Genomic DNA, 27,569 nt, shown 5'->3' on the forward strand with positions numbered 1-27,569 from the left:
CCACAAACAAACACACAAACACACTTTCACACTCATCATTTGCTGTTGCTACTCTGTTTTTCATTTTACTCTTATTATTATCTATCCTAATGCCTAGTTACTTTACCCTGCCTTCATGTACATATCTACCTCAAATACCTTATTATTATCTATCCTGATGCCTAGTCACTTTACCCTGCCATCATGTACATATCTACCTTAAATACCTTATTATTATCTATCCTGATGTCTAGTCACTTTATCCTGTCTTCATGTACATATCTACCTTAAATACCTTATTATTATCTATCCTGATGCCTAGTCACTTCACCCTGCCTTCATGTACATATCTACCTCAAATACCTTATTATTATCTATCCTGATGTCTGTTCACTTCACCCTGCCTTCATGTACATATCTACCTCAAATACCTTATTATTATCTATCCTGATGTCTAGTCACTTCACCCTGCCTTCATGTACATATCTACCTCAAATTACTTATTATTATCTATCTTGATGCCTAGACATCTTACCCCTGCCTTCATGTACATATCTACCTCAAATACCTTATTATTATCCATCCTGATATAGCTACCTGTATATAGCTCCACATTGATCTGGTACTGGTACTTCCTGTATATAGCTCCACATTGATCTGGTATTGGTACTTCCTGTATATGGCTCCACGTTGATCTGGTACTGGTACTCCCTGTATATAGCTCCACATTGATCTGGTACTGGTACTCCCTGTATATAGCTCCATAGTGATCTGATACTGGTACTGGTACTTCCTGTATATAGCTCCATAGTGATCTGGTACTGGTACTTCCTGTATATAGCTCCATAGTGATCTGGTACTGGTACTTCCTGTATATAGCTCCATAGTGATCTGGTACTGGTACTTCCTGTATTTAGCTCCATTCTTGTGTATTTTTTTTTTTTTTATTATTATTTGTTTAACTCTGCATCGTTGGGAAGGGTTCGTAAGCAAGCTGTTTATTGTAAAGTCTACATCCGTTGTATTCGGGGCATGTGACAAATCAAATTTGTCACAAAAATATTTTTTACTTAAGGCTAGGAAGCCATTACCCAAGGCATTGACATCAAGAGTCCAATCCTTCATTGAAGTTATTTCATGCACAGTTGGTTTTCTATAAATTGATTGACACCTTAGGAGGGAGGGAGGGTTGACTTTTCACTGACTCATCATTTCCACCACCTCAAAAAAGGAATGAGGGAGATGAAGAGGGGGAGAGAGAGAGAGATGGAGAAAGAGAGGAGAAAATAGATATTCTGAGAGAGAGAGAGAGAGAGAGAGAGAGAGAAGGGAGAGGGAGCGATGGAGAGACAGGAGAGAGAGAGAGGGAGAGATGGAGAGACAGAGAGAGGGAGAGATGGAGAGACAGAGAGAGAGAGATGGAGTGATGGAGAGACAGAGAGAGAGAGAGAGAGAGAGAGAGAGAGAAGGGGAGAGACAGAGAGACGACGTGAGGAGGAGAGAAAAAAGCTGGCGTGTATCTCGGAATCGTACCAGCCTGATGATTTAAAACATTCTACTCATCATATTTAATTAATGCGACTCGCGAGGACCCCTCCCTCAGCCGTCTACCTTCCCAGAGAAACAACACTATTCTCTCCCCTCCCTCAGCCGTCTACCTTCCTGAGCTTAGGGGGAAGCCCTATCCTCTCCCCTCCCTCAGCCGTCTACCTTCCCAGAGAAACAGCCCTATCCTCTCCCCTCCCTCAGCCGTCTACCTTCCCAGAGAAACAGTCCTATCCCTACCCCTCCCTCAGCTGTCTACCTTCCCAGAGAAACAGTCCTATCCCTACCCCTCCCTCAGCTGTCTACCTTCCCAGAGAAATAGCCCTATCCTCTCCCCTCCCTCAGCTGTCTACCTTCCCAGAGAAACAGCCCTATCCTCTCCCCTCCCTCAGCCGTCTACCTTCCCAGAGAAACAGTCCTGTCCCTACCCCTCCCTCAGCTGTCTACCTTCCCAGAGAAACAGCCCTATCCCTTCCTCTACCTTCCCCAAGAAACCCTGGCACAGTCAATTATGCTAATGTTTGTCAATAAATATTAAAATGTAATATGGCCAGACTCCTGTGAGTGGCAGCTATAGACTTGCCTCCCAGACAAATTTGCTGCTGCTGCAGATATTAAGTGCACCTGAAAGGGCTTTCGGTGTGCCACGGGGCCAGCACCGGGCCAGACCATGAGGAGGGGCGGGCCTGGGGGACCTCCAGGGGGGGCTCACACGCTCTCACCCCTCGCCCCTCTCACGCCTCGTCCCTCTCTCTCCCCGACCCCCGCATCCAGACGCAGAGGAGGGGAGAAGAGGGGACTGGAGATAGAGAGGGGAGAGGAGGGGGAAGGAGAGAGGTGAACACGCGCTCTCTCTCTGTCTCTCTCTCTCTGTCTCTGTCTCTGTCTCTCTGTCTCTCTCTCTCTGTCTCTGTCTCTCTGTCTCTCTCTCTCTGTCTCTGTCTCTCCTCTCTCCATCTCTCTCCTTCTCTCTCCGTCTCTCTCCGTCTCTCTCTCTCCAGTCAGATTAATATAATAGTTTGTTTAAAAAGTTTACATGCTTTACAAGAATAACGCTTTCCCTAATAATCCTGTTTATACGGACACATCTGAAATCAGACTACCTGATGACTACCTTCAGTCAAGCAATAAATGAGGAAATCGGCAATCAAAATAAACATTCTACCACAGCAACCATGTTATTTTTGCTAAGCCTATGTGAGTGCGGACATGTAAAGTTTGTATGTAAAACCTATATCTAAGATACATACAGTGTCTTCAGAAAGTGTTCAGACCCTTTGACCTTTTCCACATTTTGTTGTGTTACAGCCTGAATTTAAAATTGATTAAAACATTTTTATTAACTGGCTTACACACAACACCCCATAATGTCAAAGTGGAATTATGTTTTTAGACATTTTTACTGATTAATAACAAATTAAAAGCTGAAATGTCTTGAGTCAATAAGTATTCAACCCTTTTGTTATGGCAAACCTAAATTAGTTCAGGAGTAAAAATGTCACATAATAAGTTGCATTGAACTCAATATGTGTGAAATAATAGTGTTTAACATGGTTTTTGAATGACTACCTCATGTCTGTACCCCACACATACAATTATCTGTAAGGTCCCTCAGTCAAGCAATGAATTTCAAACAGATTAAACCACAAAGAGGTTTTCCAATGCCTCGCAAAGAAGGACACCTATTGGTAGATTGGCAAAATCACTACAAAGACACAGGCGTCCTTACTACAGTAACTCAGTTGATTTCAACATGAGACCAATAGTGACTTTAAAACAGTTACACAGTTTAATGGCTGTGATAGGAGAAAACTGAGGATGAATCAACAACATTGTAGTTACTCCACAATACTAACCTTATTGACAGAGGGAAAAGAAGGAATCCTGTACAGAATTTAAAAATATTCCAAAACATGCATCCTGTTTGCAACAAGGCACTAAATTAATACTGCAAAAAAATGTGTCAAAGAAATGTACTTTATGTCTTGAATACAAAGTATTTTGTTTGGGGCAAATTCAAAACAATACTTCACTGAGTACAATGGGGGCTGGGATTAAAAATACAAATAAAATAAATAAAAATATAGGCCAAAACACACTTCACAACATGAGAAACAACACAACATAAAGAGAGACCTAAGACAAAGACAATGCATGCCAGCAACACATGTTTTATTTAACTAGGCAAGTCAGTTAAGAACTAATTATTATTTGCAATGACAGCCTCGGAACCGTGTGTTAACTGCCTTGTTCAGGGGGCAGAACGACAGATTTATACCGTGTCAGCTCGGGGATTTGATCTTGCAACCTTTCAGTTACTAGTCCAACACTCTAACCACTAGGCTACCTGCCGCACATGACGACACAGCATGTTAGACAACACAGGAGAGAGAGAGAAAGCATAGTAAGGACATCATCTGACATCATAGTCAGGACATCTTATGACATCATAGTAAGGACATCATCTGACATCACAGTAAGGACATCTTATGACATCATAGTAAGGACATCATCTGACATCATAGTAATGACATCATCTGACATCACAGTAAGGACATCTTATGACGTCATAGTAAGGACATCATCTGACATCACAGTAAGGACATTTTATGACATCATAGTAAGGACATCATCTGACATCATAGTAATGACATCATCTGACATCACAGTAAGGACATCTTATGACATCATAGTAATGACATCATCTGACATCATAGTAATGACAGCATCTGCCATCACAGTAAGGACATCTTATGACATCATACGAAGGACATCATCTGAGCTGTCTGTCAAGTAGAAGATACCAATTGAGAAAATCCAATTGTTTTTACTTTCCAAAAGATGTTCATTCATCCACACAACACATGTTTCTCACCTCAACTTCAGTATACACTGCATAGGAGTGTGTAGTGTGAGATCAACCACTAGCTGGACCAGTCACCTGTTGTACTTCATTGTATGAATGAATGAATGAATTACATTTTATTTTTGTATCAAATCGCCAATTGGCAACCCATCCCTTATGGGATTAATTGACACGTAAACAAACATTACAATAATTCACTGTGGTAATCAAATTATCATTCTTCTTCCGGTATTCTCTGCATCGCATAAAGAGTGAAAAAATAAACATCAAAATCAATACATAATAGTAAATGACATCCCTAGAGCAGTACAATAATATACATACATCTCTAGAGCAGTACAATATTATACATAATTCCTGTATACACACACACCCACACACACACACACAGGGAAAAAAGAAACAGAAGTCATCTGAACCCAATCTGGCACAAAGAGACGATTCATGTGGGAGACAAACCAATACACACGCCATTATCCGACATGCTGTTATAGTACTGCTTGGACGACAACATGCTGTTATAGTACTGCTTGGACGACAACATGCTGTTATAGTACTGCTTGGACGACAACATGCTGTTATAGTACTGCTTGGACGACAACATGCTGTTATAGTACTGCTTGGACGACAACATGCTGTTATAGTACTGCTTGGACGACAACATGCTGTTATAGTACTGCTTGGACGACAACATGCTGTTATAGTACTGCTTGGGCTACAACATGCTGTTATAGTACTGCTTGGACGACAACATGCTGTTATAGTACTGCTTGGGCGACAACATGCTGTTATAGTACTGCTTGGACGACAACATGCTGTTATAGTACTGCTTGGACGACAACATGCTGTTATAGTACTGCTTGGACGACAACATGCTGTTATAGTACTGCTTGGACGACAACATGCTGTTATAGTACTGCTTGGGCTACAACATGCTGTTATAGTACTGCTTGGGCTACAACATGCTGTTATAGTACTGCTTGGGCTACAACATGCTGTTATAGTACTGCTTGGACGACAACATGCTGTTATAGTACTGCTTGGACGACAACATGCTGTTATAGTACTGCTTGGACGACAACATGCTGTTATAGTACTGCTTGGACGACAACATGCTGTTATAGTACTGCTTGGGCGATATTTACTAAATCGAAGTGTAAAGTGCAAATTTTGCTCCTGTCATTCCGTAGAGGAAATAAACTAGACAATGAAATGTGTGCGTGTTTGTGTGTACCCTCTCCCATTCCCCCTCTCCTGCAGGTGGATTATGCTGTAATTGCCTCCCAAGCCGGAGCTACTCTAAACAACCTGATGAGCCACGCTCAGGAGCTGGTGGGCAAGCTGCGCTCCCTGCAGCTGGACCAGAGGGAGTTCGTCTGCCTCAAGTTCCTGGTTCTGTTCAGCTTGGGTGAGTATCCAAGGGGTGGGGGGCAGGAGGTTGGTGGAGAGAGGAGGAGGTGTGTCTGACTACCAGAGAGAGGGAGGCTGGGGGGCTGGGTGAGGGAGAGAAGAGGTTGGGAGGGTTGCTCAGTTACAGGGGGGAGAGGCTGCGGTGGGGGAGGAGGGAGGCTGCGGTGGGGGAGGACATTGAGAGGGTGAGAGGTGAGGTAGGGGAACAGAGAGAACAGGCAAACACACACAAATACCTAAGAAAGCATGTTAAATATTCTGTGTGTGTTTGTTGGTCAACCATGGGACTTTTCTCACCGTTTCCCCTTTGTAACTTGCACCTTCTCACTCCGGTAGTTTACCATTATTTCAAGACCATGTGATATGCTCCGCCTAGCCTACTGTGGACACTGGTTCCCCCTATCAAACACGGACTTCTAGGGCTGATGCTTTCTATCAGGAATGATTGACGGAATTGTTATGTACTTGGCTGTTCGTCAAACACATATTACCATATCAATTGCATTTTCACATCTGATCTCAACACAATCTCAGACCCAACCACACCCCTTCTCACCCCTCCACCTCTCCTTCTCACACCTACCTCTCCTCCTCCCCCTCCTCATCAACCCCTCTCAGGACCACCTGGAATAGGGCTTAACTTCTCCCACCTCCCGCTAAACAAAGGAGCAGCATCCCTTGTGTTTTGGGTGTTTGTGGCAGAGTGGTGGGAGGGGGGAGGGGTAAGAGGGGAGGCTGGGTGGGTGGGTGGGTGTGATGAGGGATTTGTGCGGTTGATTGTCTAAATAATTTGCCGGTACCATCATCCATAACATCATCCATTATGAAAGCCTCACCTGAGGGAAGGCCCACGGTGCTGCCTGTTCTCTGGTGCTGCCTGTTCTCTGTTGCTGCCTGGTCTCTGGTGCAGCCTGTTCTCTGGTGCTGGCTGTTCTCTGGTGCTGCCTGTTCTCTGGTGCAGCCTGTTCTCTGGTGCAGCCTGTTCTCTGTTGCTGCCTGTTCTCTGTTGCTGCCTGTTCTCTGGTGCAGCCTGTTCTCTGGTGCTGCCTGTTCTCTGGTGCAGCCTGTTCTCTGTTGCTGCCTGTTCTCTGGTGCTGCCTGTTTTCCGGTGCAGCCTGTTCTCTGGTGCAGCCGGGGCCCCCGGTAGACGCTACGGAGAGAGGCCTGGAAACAAACACTAAAGCCAGGAGATTAGAAGGGATCTGATTAATATCATCCCACAGTCTAGGGGAGTGTGTGTGTGCGTGCGTGCGTGCGTGTGTGCGTGCGTGCGTGTGTTTGTGCGTGTGTGAATGCATGCGTAAATGTGTAGGTGTTTTTTACTGTACTGTGTGTGTGTGTGTGTGTGTGTGTGTGTGTGTGTGTGTGTGTAATTTACTCCATCTAAGGAGCCTATTAATAGGGAGATAATGAAATGAGGCATGAAACTACTCCCATGCCGTTCTGTGTGAATACAGAAAGCAAAATGAGGTGAAACACTCTTTAATTTAAGCAATAGCACTGATACATGCTACCTATTACATTCTACCTGATACATGTTACCTGATACATGTTACCTGATACATGCTACATGCTACATGTTACCTGCTACATGTTACCTGATACATGTTACCGGATACATGCTACCGGATACATGCTACCGGATACATGTTACCTGATACATGTTACCTGATACATGCTACCTGATACATGCTACCTATTACATTCTACCGGATACATGCTACCGGATACATGTTACCTGATACATGTTACCTGATACATGTTACCTATTACATTCTACCTGATACATGATACATGTTACCTATTACATTCTACCTGATACATGTTACCTGATACATGCTACCTGATACATGCTACCTGATACATGTTACCTATTACATTCTACCTGATACATTCTACCTTATACATGTTACCTTATACATGCTACCGGATACATGCTACCGGATACATGCTACCGGATACATGCTACCGGATACATGCTACCGGATACATGTTACCGGATACATGCTACATGCTACCTGATACATGTTACCTGATACATGCTACCGGATACATGCTACCGGATACATGCTACCGGATACATGCTACCGGATACATGTTACCTGATACATGTTACCTGATACATGCTACCTATTACATTCTACCTGATACATGCTACCTGATACATGCTACCTGATACATGCTACCTGATACATGCTACCTGATACATGCTACCTGATACATGCTACCTGATACATGCTACCGGATACATGCTACCGGATACATGCTACCGGATACATGCTACCGGATACATGCTACCGGATACATGCTACCTGATACATGCTACCGGATACATGTTACCTGATACATGTTACCTGATACCTGATACCTGATACATGCTACCTGATACATGCTACCTGATACATGCTACCTGATACATGCTACCTGATACATGTTACCTGATACATGCTACCTGATACATGCTACCTGATACATGCTACCTATTACATTCTACCTGATACATGTTACCTGATACATTTACATTTAAGTCATTTAGCAGACGCTCTTATCCAGAGCGACTTACAAATTGGAAAGTTCATACATATTCATCCTGGTCCCCCCGTGGGGAATGAACCCACAACCCTGGCGTTGCACGCGCCATGCTCTACCAACTGAGCCACACGGGACTGTGTATCCATGTTACCTGATACATTGTTACCTGATACATGTTACCTGATACATGTTACCTGATACATGCTACCTGATACATGTTACCTGATAAATGTTACCTGATACATGCTACCTATTACATTCTAATTGATACATGCTACCTGATACATGTTACATGATACATGCTACCTATTACATTCTAATTAATACATGCTACCTATTACATGCTACCTGATACATGTTACATGATACATGTTACCTGATACATGCTACCTATTACATTCTAATTGATACATTCTACGTGATACATGTTACCTTATACATGTTACCTTATACATGCTACCTGATACATGCTACCTGATACATGTTACCTGATACATGCTACCTGATACATGCTACCTATTACATTATAATTGATACATGCTACCTGATACATGTTACCTGATACATGCTACCTGATACATGTTATCTGATACATGCTACCTGATACATGCTACCTATTACATTCTAATTGATACATTCTACTTGATACATGCTACCTGATACATGTTACCTGATACATTGTTACCTGATACATGTTACCTGATACATGTTACCTGATACATGCTACCTGATACATGTTACCTGATAAATGTTACCTGATACATGCTACCTATTACATTCTAATTGATACATGCTACCTGATACATGTTACATGATACATGCTATCTATTACATTCTACCTGATACATGTTACCTGATACATGCTACCTGATACATGCTACCTATTACATTCTAATTGATACATGCTACCTGATACATGTTACATGATACATGCTACCTATTACATTCTAATTAATACATGCTACCTATTACATGCTACCTGATACATGTTACATGATACATGTTACCTGATACATGCTACCTATTACATTCTAATTGATACATTCTACGTGATACATGTTACCTTATACATGTTACCTTATACATGCTACCTGATACATGCTACCTGATACATGTTACCTGATACATGCTACCTGATACATGCTACCTATTACATTATAATTGATACATGCTACCTGATACATGTTACCCGATACATGCTACCTGATACATGTTATCTGATACATGCTACCTGATACATGCTACCTATTACATTCTAATTGATACATTCTACTTGATACATGCTACCTGATACATGTTACCTGATACATTGTTACCTGATACATGTTACCTGATACATGTTACCTGATACATGCTACCTGATACATGTTACCTGATAAATGTTACCTGATACATGCTACCTATTACATTCTAATTGATACATGCTACCTGATACATGTTACATGATACATGCTATCTATTACATTCTACCTGATACATGTTACCTGATACATGCTACCTGATACATGCTACTTGATACATGCTACCTGAAACATGCGACCTATTACATTCTAATTAATACATGCTACCTATTACATGCTACCTGATACATGTTACATGATACATGTTACCTGATACATGCTACCTATTACATTCTAATTAATACATGTTACATATTACATTCTACCTGATACATGTTACCTGATACATGCTACCTGAAACATGCTACCTATTACATTCTAATTAATACATGCTACCTATTACATTCTACCTGATACTTGCTACCTAAGTTAGTAAGTTATTCCTACTATGGGTCAGTGTTGACAATAGATAGGGGACCATCCCTTGCTCCAATTACCTATCAAGTGGAGCACACCTTTTTATCAGCTTCACATCACAAGTATTATGCAGCTACGGCAGGATACAAATAGACATCACATGTTATACAGCTACGGCAGGATACAAATAGACATCACATGTTATACAGCTACTGCAGGATACAAATAGACATCACATGTTATACAGCTACTGCAGGATACAAATAGACATCACATGTTATACAGCTACTGCAGGATACAAATAGACATCACATGTTATACAGCTACTGCAGGATACAAATAGACATCACATGTTATACAGCTACGGCAGGATACAAATAGACATCACATGTTATACAGCTACGGCAGGATACAAATAGACATCACATGTTATACAGCTACTGCAGGATACAAATAGACATCACATGTTATACAGCTACTGCAGGATACAAATAGACATCACATGTTATACAGCTACTGCAGGATACAAATAGACATCACATGTTATACAGCTACTGCAGGATACAAATAGACATCACATGTTATACAGCTACTGCAGGATACAAATAGACATCACATGTTATACAGCTACGGCAGGATACAAATAGACATCACATTGGTAGAAGTGCATGATTCTATTTTGGTTTTGACGTACTGTATGTGCACATTTTACAATTATGCGAGTTAATATGCCGTAGTTGTCACTCCAACCTTTTCCTTCCCTCGTGGCTTGACAGTCATTTCTCTCGTATAGATGAGTGTTACACAATACAACTACATCCGAGGATATATAGAGCATCTTGAATCAGATTGAGATTGACTGGCATTTGGATGTATAGACATCCTTTAAAGGCTTTTGGTCGAGAGATGCTTGGTAGAATTCTGATCACCCGAATGTAGAGATCGATGTGAGATAAAGGTACCAGTCAGTCCAAGGTGAGACGGGTTAACAACACACACACACACACACGCGCACGCACGCACGCACGCACGCACACACACACACACACACACACAAGCACACACACACACACACACACACACACAGAGCTCTTCCAACTACAGCTTGCCACACAAGGTCAAATCCAGATCAGACGAATACACACAGACACACAGACACACAGACACACGCACACCAATCCTGGACAGGCCTCTTCTCTTATACATGTACCCCTTCACATTTAAGCTCAAATGAAGCCTTTGAAAGGAAATCAAAGTTACATTTCCCCTGGCCTGACATTAGTCTACCCCATAGCTCTAACCCTGGCGTTCTCAATCAGCGCGTCAACACTAGTGCGATCAGTCAGTATCGCTAACTGCTTGGCTCTTTGTAAAGCTGCCCGTCAATAAAGAAAAGGACTCTCCTCTTTTCTCCTGCTACTTGGCTCTGTTTACATCTTGCCATCTCTTACCCCCGACCCCTCTCACAGTTACACTTTTATTTTATTTTTCTTTCCTTGGCTCTCTTTTTCTCTTTTTCTCCATTTGTCCATTCTTCTACATCCCTCTCTCTCTCCCTTTCTCCAGTCAGTCTGAAGAGAGAAGTGTGTGTGTGTGTGTGTGTGTGTTGTGTGTGTGTGTTGTGTGTGTGCGTGTGTGTGTGTGCGTTTGTTACATTGCAGATGCAGTGATATCGGCATAAGTGGGCAGTTAGGGGAGCTTGGGGTGACCCCAGATCTCGAGGTCAGCCTCAGTCATGTGTAATTGTGTGAGGCAGCCCCTTTCATGACCAGTCAGAAGCCAGTGAAACCAGGGAACACCGGGGAATGACAGGGAACACCAGGGAACCCAAGGGAACACCAGGGAACGCCAGGGAAAGCAGGGAAAGCCAGGGAAAGCCAGGGAATGTCAGGGGATGACAGGGAACACCAGGGAACTCCAGAGAATGCCATGGAAAGCCAGGGAATGCCAGGGGATGACAGGGAACGCCAGGGAACGCCAGGGAACGTCAGGGAATGCCATGGAATGTCAGGGAACGCCAGGGAACGCCAGAGAAAGCCAGGGAACGCCAGGGAATGCCAGGGGATGATAGGGAACACCAAGGAACACCAGGGAATGTCAGGGAATGCCAGGGAACACCAGGGAACATCAGGGAATTCCAGGGAAAGCCAGGGAAAGCCAGGGAATGCCAGGTAAAACCAGGGAATGCCAGGGGATGACAGGGAACTCCAGGGAACACCAGGGAATGTCAGGGAATGTCAGGGAACGCCAGGGAATGTCAGGGAATGCCAGGGAACAGTTTGTGAGTTTGTGCCCAATATTTAACTCCAGGGAAACCCAGGGAATGCCAGGGGATGACAGGGAACACCAGGGAATGTCAGGGAACGCCAGGGAATGTCAGGGAACACCAGGGAATGTCAGGGAACGCCAGGGAATGTCAGGGAATGCCAACGACCACCAGGGAACGCCAGGGAATGTTAGGGAATGTCAGGGGACGCCAGGGAATGCCAGGGAATGGCAGGGAACGCCAGGGAATGCCAGGGAATGTCAGGGAATGCCAGGGATCGCCAGGGAACACCAGGGAATATCAGGGAATGCCAGGGAACGCCAGGGAATGTCAGGGAACGCCAGGGAATGCCAGGGAACGCCATGAAAAGCCGGAACGCCGGGCTGTGCTAGTAGGTGCTCCACACAGGGGACAGAGCACTAATTAACATTCCTAGAATCTGGCCCTTTTTCTACCTATTTTCTCAAAGAGACAAAAAAACTAACGATCACTCACAGGTACTCAGATGACTGCTTGTGTTCCATCCCAGTCTTAGGAGTAGTGTTTTCCGGGCTAGTATGTAGGTTCCTTCCCACCTAGCTAGCCTCCTTTGCACCCTTGCTAATAAAGCTGGAGTTCAATTGTTCTCATTGAATTGCCTTTTTGGGGGGATGTTGGCAGCATTTGCTGTTGATTTGGAGATCGTTACATCTCACCTAAAAATAAAACCAAGGGGAACACACTGAATCATTTTCAAGAGGCTTTAATAAAACATTCAGTTTCCTTCTCCCTTTAATCCCTCTTCAGACGTTTGAATTGGTCTGATCTGGTATAAGTTCTGGAATCAGCTGTGTTAGAGCCGTACAGTGAGTGTAACGGCTTTCTTCCTGGGATGAAGGAGAGGACCAAAACGCAGCGCGGCTAGTGTTCAACATGTTTAATAAAGAATATATTAGAACACTACAAACAACAAAACAAGAAATGTGAAAACCGAAACAGTCCTATCTGGTGCAGAACACAAAGACAGAAGACAACCACCCACAATCCCCAACACAAAACAAGCCACCTATATATGATTCTCAATCAGGGACAACGATTGACAGCTGACAACACATAAGAACTATGGTCAGGACGTGACAGTGAGGAGGGTGTGAGGACTGGACAGTGAAGAGGGTGTTAGGACTGGCCAGTGAGGAGGGTGTTAGGACTGGACAGTGAGAAGGGTGTTAGGACTGGACAGTGAGGAGGGTGTTAGGACTGGACAGTGAGGAGGGTGTTAGGACTGGACAGTGAGAAGGGTGTTAGGACTGGACAGTGAGAAGGGTGTTAGGACTGGACAGTGAGAAGGGTGTTAGGACTGGACAGTGAGGAGGGTGTTAGGACTGGACAGTGAGGAGGGTGTGAGGACTGGACAGTGAGGAGGGTGTGAGGACTGGACAGTGAGGAGGGTGTGAGGACTGGCCAGTGAGGAGGGTGTTAGGACTGGACAGTGAGGAGGGTGTTAGGACTGGACAGTGAAGAGGGTGTGAGGACTGGACAGTGAGGAGGGTGTTAGGACTGGACAGTGAGGAGGGTGTGAGGACTGGACAGTGAGGAGGGTGTTAGGACTGGACAGTGAGGAGGGTGTGAGGACTGGACAGTGAGGAGGGTGTTAGGACTGGACAGTGAAGAGGGTGTGAGGACTGGACAGTGAAGAGGGTGTTAGGACTGGACAGTGAGGAGGGTGTTAGGACTGGACAGTGAAGAGGGTGTGAGGACTGGACAGTGAAGAGGGTGTTAAGACTGGACAGTGAGGAGGGTGTGAGGACTGGACAGTGAGGAGGGTGTGAGGACTGGACAGTGAGGAGGGTGTGAGGACTGGACAGTGAGGAGGGTGTTAGGACGTCACAGTGAGGAGGGTGTTAGAGCCGTACAGTGAGGAGGGTGTGATGACTGGACAGTGAGGAGGGTGTTAGGACTGGACAGTGAGAAGGGTGTTAGGACTGGACAGTGAGAAGGGTGTTAGGACTGGACAGTGAGGAGGGTGTTAGGACTGGACAGTGAGGAGGGTGTGAGGACTGGACAGTGAGGATGGCAGATATGAGGTCAGTGGATTTGTCAATTAGTCGGGCACTGAAGTGTCAAGAGGCATCCTCCTCTCAACTCCTCCACCCCTTCCAACCTCCCTAACCCCCACCCTCTCCTCCTCTCAACCCCTCCACCCCTTCCAACCTCCCTAACCCCCACCCTCTCCTCCTCTCAACCCCTCCACCCCTTCCAACCTCCCTAACCCCCACCTGACCTCCTCTCAACCCCTCCACCCCTTCCAACCCCCCTAACCCCCATCCTCTCCTCCTCTCAACCCCTCCTCCCCTTCCAACCCCCCTAACCCCCACCTGACCTCCCTGTATTCCACCCCTCCTCTCCTTCTCTCAACCCCTCCACCCATCCCAACTCCTTTCCACCCTTCAGCCCTCTCCCCTGCGCTAGCTAGCATCTCTCATTAATATATGTCTTTCACTCTGGGTGCCACAAGGTCAGACACCAATCTGCTGAAACATCACAAACACACAAACCTGTTGAAAAAAAATTATAATAGAGGACTCACACACTCACACACACACACACACACACACACACACACACACACACACACACACACACACACACACACACACACACACACACACACACACACACACACACACACACACACACACACACACACACACACAACGCCCTGCAAGACAAAAAGAAAACACATAATACCCAGACAAGTATTTCCTAATTAAGCACTACCAGCCCGGCTCCGCTGCTTCCCCAATCAATGCTCTGATCCCGGCCAATGAGCTGGGGAGTTCACTAATGCATGCGCAGCCCAGGCTCCCATAATGCCCTGCAAATATGCATTTCCTGAAACGAACTTAATCATGTGGATTTCGGTGGGGATTGATTAACATTCAGAGGCGGTGACGGTTCACGTCCTGGGAAAAACCGCGCGGGGGCCGAATAATTCAGCATAAAACCCCTGCCATGTCTTCATCCGATCTTCTAATGTAAGATAATAGAGGGGTCTTCCAGTGAGCCCAGCAGTTTGGCCTTAAGTGTAGTGGAAGTGTAGCGTTGATTTGCTCAATACACATATAAAACATGATGGTGTGTGTGTGTGTGTGTGTGTGTGTGTGTGTGTGTGTGTGTGTGTGTGTGTGTGTGTGTGTGTGTGTGTGTGTGTGTGTGTGTGTGTGTGTGTGTGTGTGTGTGTGTGTGTGTGTGTGTGTGTGTGTGTGTGTGTGTGTGTGTGTAGTATGTGTGTGTGTGTGTGTGTGTGTTGGTATGTATTTTCAATCAGCAAAGTATGAAGTCTTCTAGAATGAATGGTTTGTCCAATGAACACAATAATATAATTCATAAAAAAGGTGACTGCAGGACTGAGTGCCTAAAAAGCCGGAAGTATAAAAAAATGTATGTATACAACACATAAAGTGCAGTTTGACACAGGAAATACATCTAGTACTTCTGGTTTCAGTAAAGTGCTCACAAAATATGACTTGATGAAAAACCACTGGACTCATCTAGTCTACATCTAGTCAGTGCAAAAGCCTGAAATGACTTCATTTTGAGTGTACTGACAGTTTCCTTTCTTATCAAGAGTAGCAGCAACCCCTAAGCAATGAATCTAATATTTCTTGATTTTCTTCCCTCTATCTATGGAAAAGGTGCCTCTGCGGACGTTTGTTGTAGATTCCCCCCCCCCCCAGCTTTGAAAAGCAACCTCTGTAATGAGAGCTTCTAAAAGGCTTTCAGACTTTATCAAGCTTTAAAAGCACCCGACCTTCCATGTTGCCATTATTACTGTCCATTACAGCAGGCTGTTGTTGATTAAAGACGAGTTTGGGGGCAAAATTGTATCTCTACACCCTTGACCTCTCTCCTTTTTGCCTTACATTCAGAATGTTCTGGAAATTCCACACCTGATTCCTCCCCGACACTCCGACCCTATCTGCCCATGGGTAACTCTGTTCGATAACTTAACAAACTAACCATAACATGAATATAATAACTACAATAAGAGTTCTATATCGCACAATCCTTTTCCTCCCTTTTTATTCTGATCTTCTTATCAGTTTACCGCGCTGTTTTTAGGATTATATTAACACGTCATCAAACAAGTGGGATTATCAGAAAGTGGACCAGAAGAATTAGAGTTTGTTAAGCGAGGGGATTTGGAAGTCGCTGGATCCTATGACTTACTGCTTGATAGAGTTGTGATAACGAGAAATAAACAACTTCATAATTGTGCTTCAAGGTTGTCCTGATAAAAAGGATGGAGCCTAGTTCAGTGTGTTAGAAGAAATGATACCTATAAAATATACATAGTGTGTAGACTGGAATACATTCCCATCCACTACCAACCTGATGAGAATTGGAAGCCAGACTGGACTACATTCCCATCCACTACCAACCTGATGAGAATTGGAAGCCTGTCCTGGTCAGTAACCATAATAAAAGGTGTCTGGCAGCCTAGCACCTGGGTATTAATATTGAACATGTTTGAAATAGGACAAAAATAAGCAACCATCAAATTATTTGATTATTATTATTATGTCTGTTTGGACGCAGTAGAATTTGACGCAGACTCTTAACTCTCCCTCCAGACGACAGGTAGAGAAGTACGACAGAGAATGTCCTGTAATCTTTGTCCGCTTTCATCAACATACTGCCCAGCTTTAGTGGTTCACACTGAGTAGACAGATGCCCTGTAAAGTTCTCATAAAAATAAATATTTTCCCTCTCTCCTTCCTTTCCTCCTCTTCTTCCTCGTCTCTCCTTCCTCTCTCTCTCCCCTCTTCCATCTCTCCTTCCTCTCCTCCTCTTCTTCCTCGTCTCTCCTTCCTCTCTCTCTCCCCTCTTCCATCTCTCCTTCCTCTCCTCCTCTTCTTCCTCGTCTCTCCTTCCTCTCTCTCTCCCCTCTTCCATCTCTCCTTCCTCTCCTCCTCTTCTTCCTCGTCTCTCCTTCCTCTCTCTCTCCCCTCTTCCATCTCTCCTTCCTCTCCTCCTCTTCTACCTGCTAGGTTTGATTTAGAATCGAGTGAGCTATAGATGTTGGTGCAGGGAGGAACTGTTCCTCTCCCTCTCTCTCCTAGACCTTATTACAAGCCTGTCAGTTTATTATAAAACAGGAAAGCAGAGGGACACTTGCAGTTACTGTCTTATCGATCGGTGAGATAGATTCTGTGATTTAGTGGCAGGCACCTCCGCCGTATCTCTAACATTCTCGGCCCTCCCATTAAGCTCCTCTGCTTTCCTAGCACGGCTATTGATGTATCAACATTAACAGTTACAAGCAGCAACAGAAAATCAATGCTCAACTTTTTTTCATCGAGGCTGCATAAGTCTGTGTTGGTCTTCCGGTTATCCGCCGCGTCCAGGTACTTAGCAGTCGACGGGAGCCCCTAAAACATGCTCCCGACATGTCAGGTGCTTCCCAAGTGATATCTGCACTGGAAATACCAATCATACGTTTCTTCGGCCCGGGGTCGTTTGGGCCTTCTGGGCCCCCATCCTCCATCTGTATGAGAACATGAGAGAACAACACTACGGAACATATTTGCGCAGGCTGCCTTATTTTCACCTTATTTTCACCTTAATTTTCACTCCCAGGCGCCGTTCACTCAGCATTCTGACATATTTTTTTGTATATAACTTTTCCTTGTTCAACACCAAAGTCTCCTCAAAGCGATTCTCTAAATATTACGGAGAAATAATGAAATAAATCACTCCTCCAACCTCCGAGCTGTCCATCACCCCATTTGAAGCGGAAACCTAAACAGAATCAGTAGGGTAGGAGGAGTGGAGCTGCTCAGACATTTATGAGAGCTGTGCAGGTCCTGCTGGGACAAACAGGCCGCTCGCAAACGCCTCTCATTCTCCATCAATGGACACAAGTTCATTACACACTCTTTCAGCTGCACGGCCGTCGAACGCTTTTCACGGTGAGGTGTGTGTGTTTGTGTGGGGAGGAGGAGGAGGGCCCTGTAGTGAGCCTATACGGCAGCATCAGAATTCCTGTTTACATGACTGGTGGTCCCCGTAGCCACAGATTGAGGTTATTATCATGTACATGGTATCCGCTACGATGCTAATGTTTCACCATGGGTGCAGCAGCAGCGCTACTGTAGCCCAGGCGCTAGCTGCTGCTCTCCGCCAATTAGAGTCTGAGCCCTGCCAGGGTGTGGAGGAGAGGACGGGCTACCCAGGGCCCAGTGGAGAGCCGGGGGTGTTAGAATACAAGAAGGGTAAAAAATAAATAAAGGGGGGGCCTACATTGTAAAACGCTAGTTCTTTTGAAACAAAGATTTTGGTTTTCAGATTAAATTTGATTGTTTTGACATTATCTCATGTTATCTAGTCATCATTTCTTACCCCAATGGAAGTTCATACTTCTAGATAATTTATTTTAAACTAAATGTTTCAAATAAAAGCCTGGTGATGTTAAGGGAGATCTAAAATTATCATAAAACCTGTACATTATCTTGAAACTACACTTGTTACCTAACATTACCTAACATTATCTAACATTACCTAACATTAACCAACATTGACCAACATTAACCAACATTAGCCAACATTACCCAACCATTACCCAACATTAACCAACATTAACCAACATTGGTCGCTGGTCACCATAGCAGCACCCACCTGTAGCACGCGCTCCAGCAGGTATATCTCTCTGGTCACCCCCAAAACCATATCCTCCTTTCTCCTCTCTTTCCAGTTCTCTGCTGCCAATGACTGGAACGAACTACAAAAATCTCTGAAACTGGAAACACTTATCTCCCTCACTAGCTTTAAGCACCAGCTGTCAGAGCAGCTCACAGATTACTGCACCTGTACATAGCCCATCTATAATTTAGCCCAAACAACAACCTCTTCCCCTACTGTATATATTTATTTATTTAGCTCCTTTGCACCCCATTATTTCTAATTCTACTTTGCACATTCTTCCACTGCAAATCTACCATTCCAGTGTTTTACTTGCTATATTGTATTTACTTCGCCACCATGGCCTTTTTTTGCCTTCACCTCCCTTATCTCACCTCATTTGCTCACATTGTATATAGACTTATTTTTCTACTGTATTATTGATTGTATGTTTGTTTATTCCATGTGTAACTCTGTGTTGTTGTATGTGTCGAACTGCTTTGCTTTATCTTGGCCAGGTCGCAATTGTAAATGAGAACTTGTTCTCAACTTGCCTACCTGGTTAAATAAAGGTTAAATAAAATTAATTTAAAAAAAATTAACCAACATTAACCAACATTACCTAACATTACTTAACATTACCTAACATTACCTAACATTACCTAACATTACCTAATATTACCTAATATTACTTAGTCTGAATTTCTTTCCCCATTGGACGCAGATAATATTAATTAATCGGCTTCCAATGGGGTAAGAAATGATGAATAGTAATGTTGATAATGTAAGATAATGTACCGGTTTTAGGATCGTTTTAGATGGATATTCAATCAATATTTCTAGTGCAGATATTGCTTAGGAAGCACCTGACATGTCGGAAGCATGTTTTAGGAGCTAGCGTCGACTGCTAAGTACCTGGACGTTACACAAGCCCTACCATAAGAGCTGTCATTTCTCCATCAATCCCTACCAGGGATTTCTCCTCTGTGGTCATCTATAAAGCTGTCCCTGTCACACACTGGAGAGCGTGATTAAATGGTTTAAGCACAGATGATCTGACAGGTGCTCTGGCCGTATCTCTTGTTCTCTGGACACACAGGCACCCTCCCCACAAACAGACCCCTCCTCCTGCCCTTCCCCGCTTGTGCTCATGTATTTACAGTAACAAAGCCGTCTGTGGAGCTCGCTGTTGAGTGTAACGTAAACCTGCAGGCCGGGGCAAGTGTTGGAAACAAGGGCCAGGAGGGCGAAGGGCCAGGAGGGCCAAGAGGGGAGAGACGAATTTAGACAAAGGAGGTATCAGTCAATCAGAACACAGTGAGAGCCAAAATGGACACCCATGCGTGTGAAAAATGGTCAACTGTTGGTAAGGTTAGAGGTCGCAGGGAGGACAAAGGCCATGACGTGTCCATCGACGGAATAACTGTACATAACTTTAATGGGGGTGCCAAGTGCCCGCCATGAGTCTGGTCTAGTGGTAGAACTGGCGACTCCAGACTGGCCCACTGCCCCTCTAGGCGGGAGTTTGAATCCCGGGTCTGTCACCTTCCTTGTTGTATTTCTCTCTCACTTGCCTCTCCCACTTCATTCATATCGGTCTGTCAATGAAATGGATGGAATATGAAAGGAGAGTGGAATTCCATTCTCCTTTAATAGGGGGGTGTATGTCCGTGGCGGTTGGTGCCATTTAAGATGAGGGAGGATTATTATATTTTTTATGAACATGGCCTTATTTCTATTACAGCATATTGGATGAATGTCATTCATATTCCATTCACCGAGCTCAATGTAACATCGATAGGTTTAGGCTAATACATGATACTAACATTTTCCCTATACCCATCATGGGGTTGCTACAACCTAGCCTATGAATGAAAGTTTCCAAGTAGGTCGAGGTAATTTTGAGTAATCAAGGTGGCAGACAGTGACACATTCAATACCGCCTTGCACCCTCTTGCCTGTATCTAGCTGATCTAAGGTGTAATCATTAGTCCAACAGTTGCAAACCAGAGTTTCTACTGGACAAATTCAGGTATGGTTATCCCTGTTTCGTTCCGTTTACTTCCGATAAATAAACGTTTTTCAACATAATCGGCAGATTGAATACACCCCCTGATCACACGCAAACACAGTTCACATACCAGACACATACAAACAGCTCGTTGTATATATAATTCCTTCTCACATCTATCTACGTTCTCTCCTTTTCTCACCTTTTCCCTTTGCTTGTGGACTTCTTGTGCACAACACATCAGCTGTCTTGTGACCAGGCCAAAAACAAACTTTTCAAGCCAAACCTTCATATCATAACTGCTAACTGCTACACACAGCCTACATCATTTGTCAGTCATAGTCAACATAGCTACTAGAACTAACGCGTTAGTAAACCCTCTACAATCCTGCAGTACAGTGTAGTCAGCAGCAATCAGTTTAGCAGTTACACCGGCGGGCCCCGGTGGCAATACATTAATAAAACCAAAAGTTCACCTTGACTTGGAAGAGTTCTAGTGTTGGATAGCCATAGCTAACTAGCTAACATAGCATCCCTCTCTGTTTGACCCAGGTGTTTGAGTAGGCTAAACTAGCTAGCTGCATTTGACACTAGCTAAGTAGGAGAAAGTGAATTATTATTATTTTTATGTATATAGCTAGCTCTCCCGCTCTCTCTCTCTCTGCTTCTCCTGAATTTTGGAAGAAATGTATTTGTTAAAAACTGTTTTATTTATTTTTTCACCTTTATTTAATTTAACCAGGTAGGCCAGTTGAGAACAAGTTCTAATTTACAACTGGCCAAGATAAAGCAAAGCAGTGTGACAAAAACAACAACACAGAGTTACACATGGGATAAGCAAACGTACAGTCAATAACACAATAGAAAATCTATGTACAGTGTGTGCAAATGTAGTAAGATTAGGGAGGTAAGGCAATAAGTAGGCCATGGGCCATTGTTCAACTTCAATAAATAGGCCATTGTTCAACTACTCTCTCTTTGAGTCAGCTACTCACCACATTTTATCTACTGCAGTGCTAGCTAGCTGTAGATTATGCTTTCAGTACTAGATTCATTCTCTTATCCTTTGATTGGGTGGACAACATGTCAGTTCATGCAGCAACAACTGGAAGCCAGACTGAACTACAGTCCGATCCACTACCAACCTGATGAGAACTGGAAGCCTGACTGAACTACAGTCCGATCCACTAACAACCTGATGAGAACTGGAAGCCTGACTGAACTACAGTCCGATCCACTACCAACCTGATGAGAACTGGAAGCCAGACTGGACTACAGTCCGATCCACTACCAACCTGATGAGAACTGGAAGCCAGACTGGAATTCAGTCCGATCCACTACCAACCTGATGAGAACTGGAAGCCAGACTGGAATTCAGTCCGATCCACTACCAACCTGATGAGAACTGGAAGCCAGACTGGAATTCAGTCCGATCCACTACCAACCTGATGAGAACTGGAAGCCTGACTGGACTACAGTCCGATCCACTATCAACCTGATGAGAACTGGAAGCCTGACTGGACTACAGCCCGATCCACTACCAACCTGATGAGAACTGGAAGCCAGACTGGACTACAGTCCGATCCACTACCAACCTGATGAGAAATAGAAGCCAGACTGGACTACAGTCCGATCCACTACCAACCTGATGAGAACTGGAAGCCAGACTGGAATTCAGTCCGATCCACTACCAACCTGATGAGAACTGGAAGCCAGACTGGAATTCAGTCCGATCCACTACCAACCTGATGAGAACTGGAAGCCAGACTGAACTACAGTCCGATCCACTACCAACCTGATGAGAAATAGAAGCCAGACTGGACTACAGTCCGATCCACTACCAATCTGATGAGAACTGGAAGCCAGACTGAACTACAGTCCGATCTACTACCAATCTGATGAGAACTGGAAGCCAGACTGAACTACAGTCCGATCCACTACCAATCTGATGAGAACTGGAAGCCAGACTGAACTACAGCCCGATCCACTACCAACCTGATGAGAACTGGAAGCCAGACTGAACTACAGTCCGATCCACTACCAATCTGATGAGAACTGGAAGCCTGACTGGACTACAGTCCGATCCACTAACAACCTGATGAGAAATAGAAGCCTGACTGGACTACAGTCCGATCCACTACCAATCTGATGAGAATTGGAAGCCTGACTGGACTACAGTCCGATCCACTACCAACCTGATGAGAACTGGAAGCCAGACTGAACTACAGTCCGATCCACTAACAACCTGATGAGAAATAGAAGCCTGACTGGACTACAGTCCGATCCACTACCAATCTGATGGGAACTGGAAGCCTGACTGGACTACAGTCCGATCCACTAACAACCTGATGAGAACTGGAAGCCTGACTGGACTACAGTCCGATCCACTAACAACCTGATGAGAACTGGAAGCCTGACTGGACTACAGTCCGATCCACTACCAATCTGATGAGAACTGGAAGCCAGACTGGAATACAGTCCGATCCACTACCAATCTGATGAGAACTGGAAGCCAGACTGAACTACAGTCCGATCCACTACCAATCTGATGAGAACTGGAAGCCAGACTGGAATACAGTCCGATCCACTAACAACCTGATGAGAAATAGAAGCCTGACTGGACTACAGTCCGATCCACTACCAATCTGATGAGAACTGGAAGCCAGACTGAACTACAGTCCGATCCACTACCAACCTGATGAGAACTGGAAGCCAGACTGAACTACAGTCCGATCCACTACCAACCTGATGAGAACTGGAAGCCAGACTGAAATACAGTCCGATCCACTACCAATCTGATGAGAACTGGAAGCCAGACTGAACTACAGTCCGATCCACTACCAATCTGATGAGAACTGGAAGCCAGACTGAACTACAGTCCGATCCACTACCAACCTGATGAGAAATAGAAGCCTGACTGGACTACAGTCCGATCCACTACCAATCTGATGAGAATTGGAAGCCTGTACCTTACAGTAACCATAATAAAAAGTTGTCTGGCAGCCTAGCACCTGGATATTAATAATAAACATGTTTGAAATAGGACAAAATTAAGCACCCATCAAATTATTTGATTATTATTATGTCTGTTTGGACGCAGTAGAATTTGACGCAGACTCTTAACTCTCCCTCCAGATGACAGGTAGAGAAGTACGACAGAGAATGTCCTGTAATCTTTGTCCGCTTTCATCAACATACTGCCCAGCTTTAGTGGGCCATGCAGGGGCCACACTGAGTAGACAAATGTCCTGTAAAGTTCTCAGTAAAACAAATATTTTCCCTCTCTCCTTCCTCTCCTCCTCTTCTTCCTCGTCTCTCCTTCCTCTCTCTCTCCCCTCTTCCATCTCTCCTTCCTCTCCTCCTCTTAGTCCTCGTCTCTCCTTCCTCTCTCTCTCCCCTCTTCCATCTCTCCTTCCTCTCCTCCTCTTCCACCCGCCAGGTATGATTTAGGGGTGAGTGAGCTATAGATGTTGGTGCAGGGAGAAAGTGTTCCTCTCCCTCTCTTTCCTAGACCTCCTAGACCTTACAAGCCTGTCCGTTTATTATAAAACAGGAAAGCAGAGGGACACTTGCAGTTTCTGTCTTATCGATCAGTGAAATAGATTCTGTGATGAATGAGGGTTCGTGCTGCAATAGCTCTGATAGGTTGGAGGACATCCTCCGGAAGTTATCATAATTACTGTGTAAGTCTATGGAAGGGGCTGAGAACCATGAGCCTCCTAGGTTTTGTATTGAAGTCAATGTACCCAGGGGAGGTCAGAAGCTAGCCTCCGGCTACACCATGGTGCTACCCTACAGAGTGCTGCTGAGGCTACTGTAGTATAGTTTTATCTAAAAAGGATACCTTGTTTTTTTTAAATGAAATTCACCGAGCAGGATGGTCCTCCCCTTCCTCCTCAGAGGAGCCTCCACTGGTGTGTGTTCTAGGACTTAGCCACGCCCACACTTGGACATGATATTATGAAGCTGTCTTGGAGCAGTGGTGGCACCTGCCGTTGGGGTCACTTGGACATGATATTATGAAGCTGTCTTGGAGCAGTGGTGGCACCTGCCGTTGGGGTCATTGGTGTCCATAGGCATTTGTTATTCCAGGCATTATTTAGAAGTGTAGGACTGTTCACTTCAATACTGTGGCCAGTGTTATAGGAGATGGACATACGAGAGTTTCCTCTGCCAAGTAGTCGGCTCTGTCTGTTATACCCTCTCTCTGATCCCTCATTCCTGATAGCGTCTTTCAACTCACTGTCTTTGCTATTGCAAATCACCCGAGCCAAAACTGGTGTGATCAGGAAAACGATTTCGGACAGATTTGCAATACTTTTCTCCTTCAGTGCAGCTCCTGACAACCTATCAATAACAAAGCAAGAGACCCTGATTGACTGAATATTGTATTTGTTTTTCTCCATACGAGTTGTTTCTTAGATTCCCCCTGTTATGCTGTTTTTTATTTATTTTATTATTTACACCCTTCGCTACACGGGAAAGACTCAATGAAGCAATGCTCTTGTAAATCAAGCCGACATCGACAGGAAACGACCAAACATGCCATGTTGCAATACCCCCCCGAGGTACAGGAGACCACGGTGACCAACGAAGCCGAATACATGACCCTCCAATTTACACTAAAGTCAACTCCCACGTCACGTGACAGGGGACTAAAATCACAAACAGAGAGAGACAAAGAGAGACAGAGGGAGAGAGATAAAAGGTGTGAAAAGATACAAATACAACCACTTCCTTTAGTCAGCATTCTCCCCTTTCTGTTCCATCATCAAACAGGAAGAAGAGGGGGAACAGGATGTGTGAAGAGTGAGGAAAAAGAGAGAGAAAAAATGACACTATGGATTAACTGTCCTTCGCACAGAAAATATACATCCCCCGGCACTCTTGTTGAATTATTCATTCAAATTTTGTCCGAAAAAGAATGAGAGAAATATATTGATGGGAGCTGGCCATTAATGGTCTCATTAGGTGTCGAAGTTTACACTGGGCAGGATTTCTGCTGCTCCGGGAGTTTAGGGGGAGAGGGGGATACTTGACCCCCCAATGATTTTCTGTCACTTTATCATAAACAAGGAGGTTTTGACGTGCCCCCGCTCTCTCTCTCTCTCTCTCTCTCTCTCTCTCTCTCTCTCTCTCTCTCTCTCTCTCTCTCTCTCTCTCTCTCTCTCTCTCTCTCTCTCTCTCTCTCTCTCTCTCGTGCGCATGTAATTAGCCGGGACAGTGGAAGTACATGCTGAATGCAAACCAGTTACTCCCCTCACCAGCGTCATCACCCGAACCACCAATACCCATCGGCAAGAGAGAAGGGAAGGGGAGGAGAGAAAATGGGAGGGGGGAAGAGGGCCAGTTTGTTGTTTGTTCTTCATATGAACTCCTTACCAGTCTCCTCCTCCTCAAAGCTTTAAAGACTAAACACAGGTTACATCAGAAAGACAACAAATGGACAACGTATACCTTTACATTTATTTTACCTTCTGTCAACACAATTGCTGCCTAGCATTTGATTATTTTCAAAGTGGCCAATTGATTGGGCTTGCTAGGTTAGTATTAACTCTAACCATGTAGTGCTAGATGTGTTAACGCTAACCATGTAGTGCTAGATGTGTTAGCGCTAACCATGTAGTGCTAGATGTGTTAACGCTAACCATGTGGTGCTAGATGTGTTAGCGCTAACCATGTAGTGCTAGATGTGTTAACGCTAACCATGTAGTGCTAGATGTGTTAGCGCTAACCATGTAGTGCTAGATGTGTTAACGCTAACCATGTAGTGCTAGATGTGTTAGCGCTAACCATGTAGTGCTAGATGTGTTAACGCTAACCATGTAGTGCTAGATGTGTTAACGCTAACCATGTAGTGCTAGATGTGTTAGAGCAAGCTATATTAGCTAACCATGTAGTGCTAGATGTGTTAGCGCTAGCTGTATTAACTCTAACCATGTAGCGCTAGCCTTGTTAGCGCTAGCTGTGTTAGCGCTAGAGGTTAATAACAGCTCATTGAATTCTGATGGCATTAAAGAGGTGAGAGAGCACAGGCTGGGGTGTGGGACTGTGCCCTAAAAGGTCGACTCAATGAAAGACATTTGGTTCCGCCTGGAGAGGGGATAAAGAAGGGAGGGAAGGGGGGACAGAATGGATGAGGAAGGGGGGCCAGAAGGGTTGAGGACGGGGGCCCATGGCTATTGCAAGTAGTGGAGTTGACTGTGCCCTACCTGGCAAGGGAGGAAGGAAAGACAGGGAGATTAATTAAGATTCCAACGATGCAAAGTGTGTGTGTGTGTGTGTGTGAATGTGTGTGTGTATTATTGATTACACACTGTCTGGTTGAGTCTGGTTGGAGTGGGGTAGAATTGGGCATTGGTGTCATTTTGAATAGTGCAATGCATTCCCAATTCTCTCATTCAAATCTTCTCCTCTCCTCTCCTCTCCTTTTAAGGTAAGAAAGAAATATTGAAAGTGTTCGAATCCCTAGCCGACTAGGTGAACAATCTGACAATGTGCCCTTGAGCAAGGCACTTAACTCTAATTGCTCCTCAATGTCGC

At 44.5% G+C, this 27,569-nt stretch overlaps 1 protein-coding gene across 2 annotated transcripts in view; it reads left to right on the forward strand.

Moving 5' to 3' along the window:
• LOC139539432 (nuclear receptor subfamily 5 group A member 2) overlaps positions 1 to 27,569 on the forward strand; it is a 140,742-nt gene that overhangs the window by 95,835 nt on the left and 17,338 nt on the right. For both annotated transcript variants that reach the window (XM_071342385.1, XM_071342384.1), the window contains one exon: positions 5,651 to 5,798. In XM_071342385.1, coding sequence (XP_071198486.1) covers positions 5,651 to 5,798 — 148 coding nt within the window. The remainder of the gene's footprint in view (positions 1 to 5,650; positions 5,799 to 27,569) is intronic.

The sequence above is a fragment of the Salvelinus alpinus genome, chromosome 15 (genome assembly GCF_045679555.1).
Source record: "Salvelinus alpinus chromosome 15, SLU_Salpinus.1, whole genome shotgun sequence".
Lineage (NCBI taxonomy): Eukaryota > Metazoa > Chordata > Actinopteri > Salmoniformes > Salmonidae > Salvelinus > Salvelinus alpinus.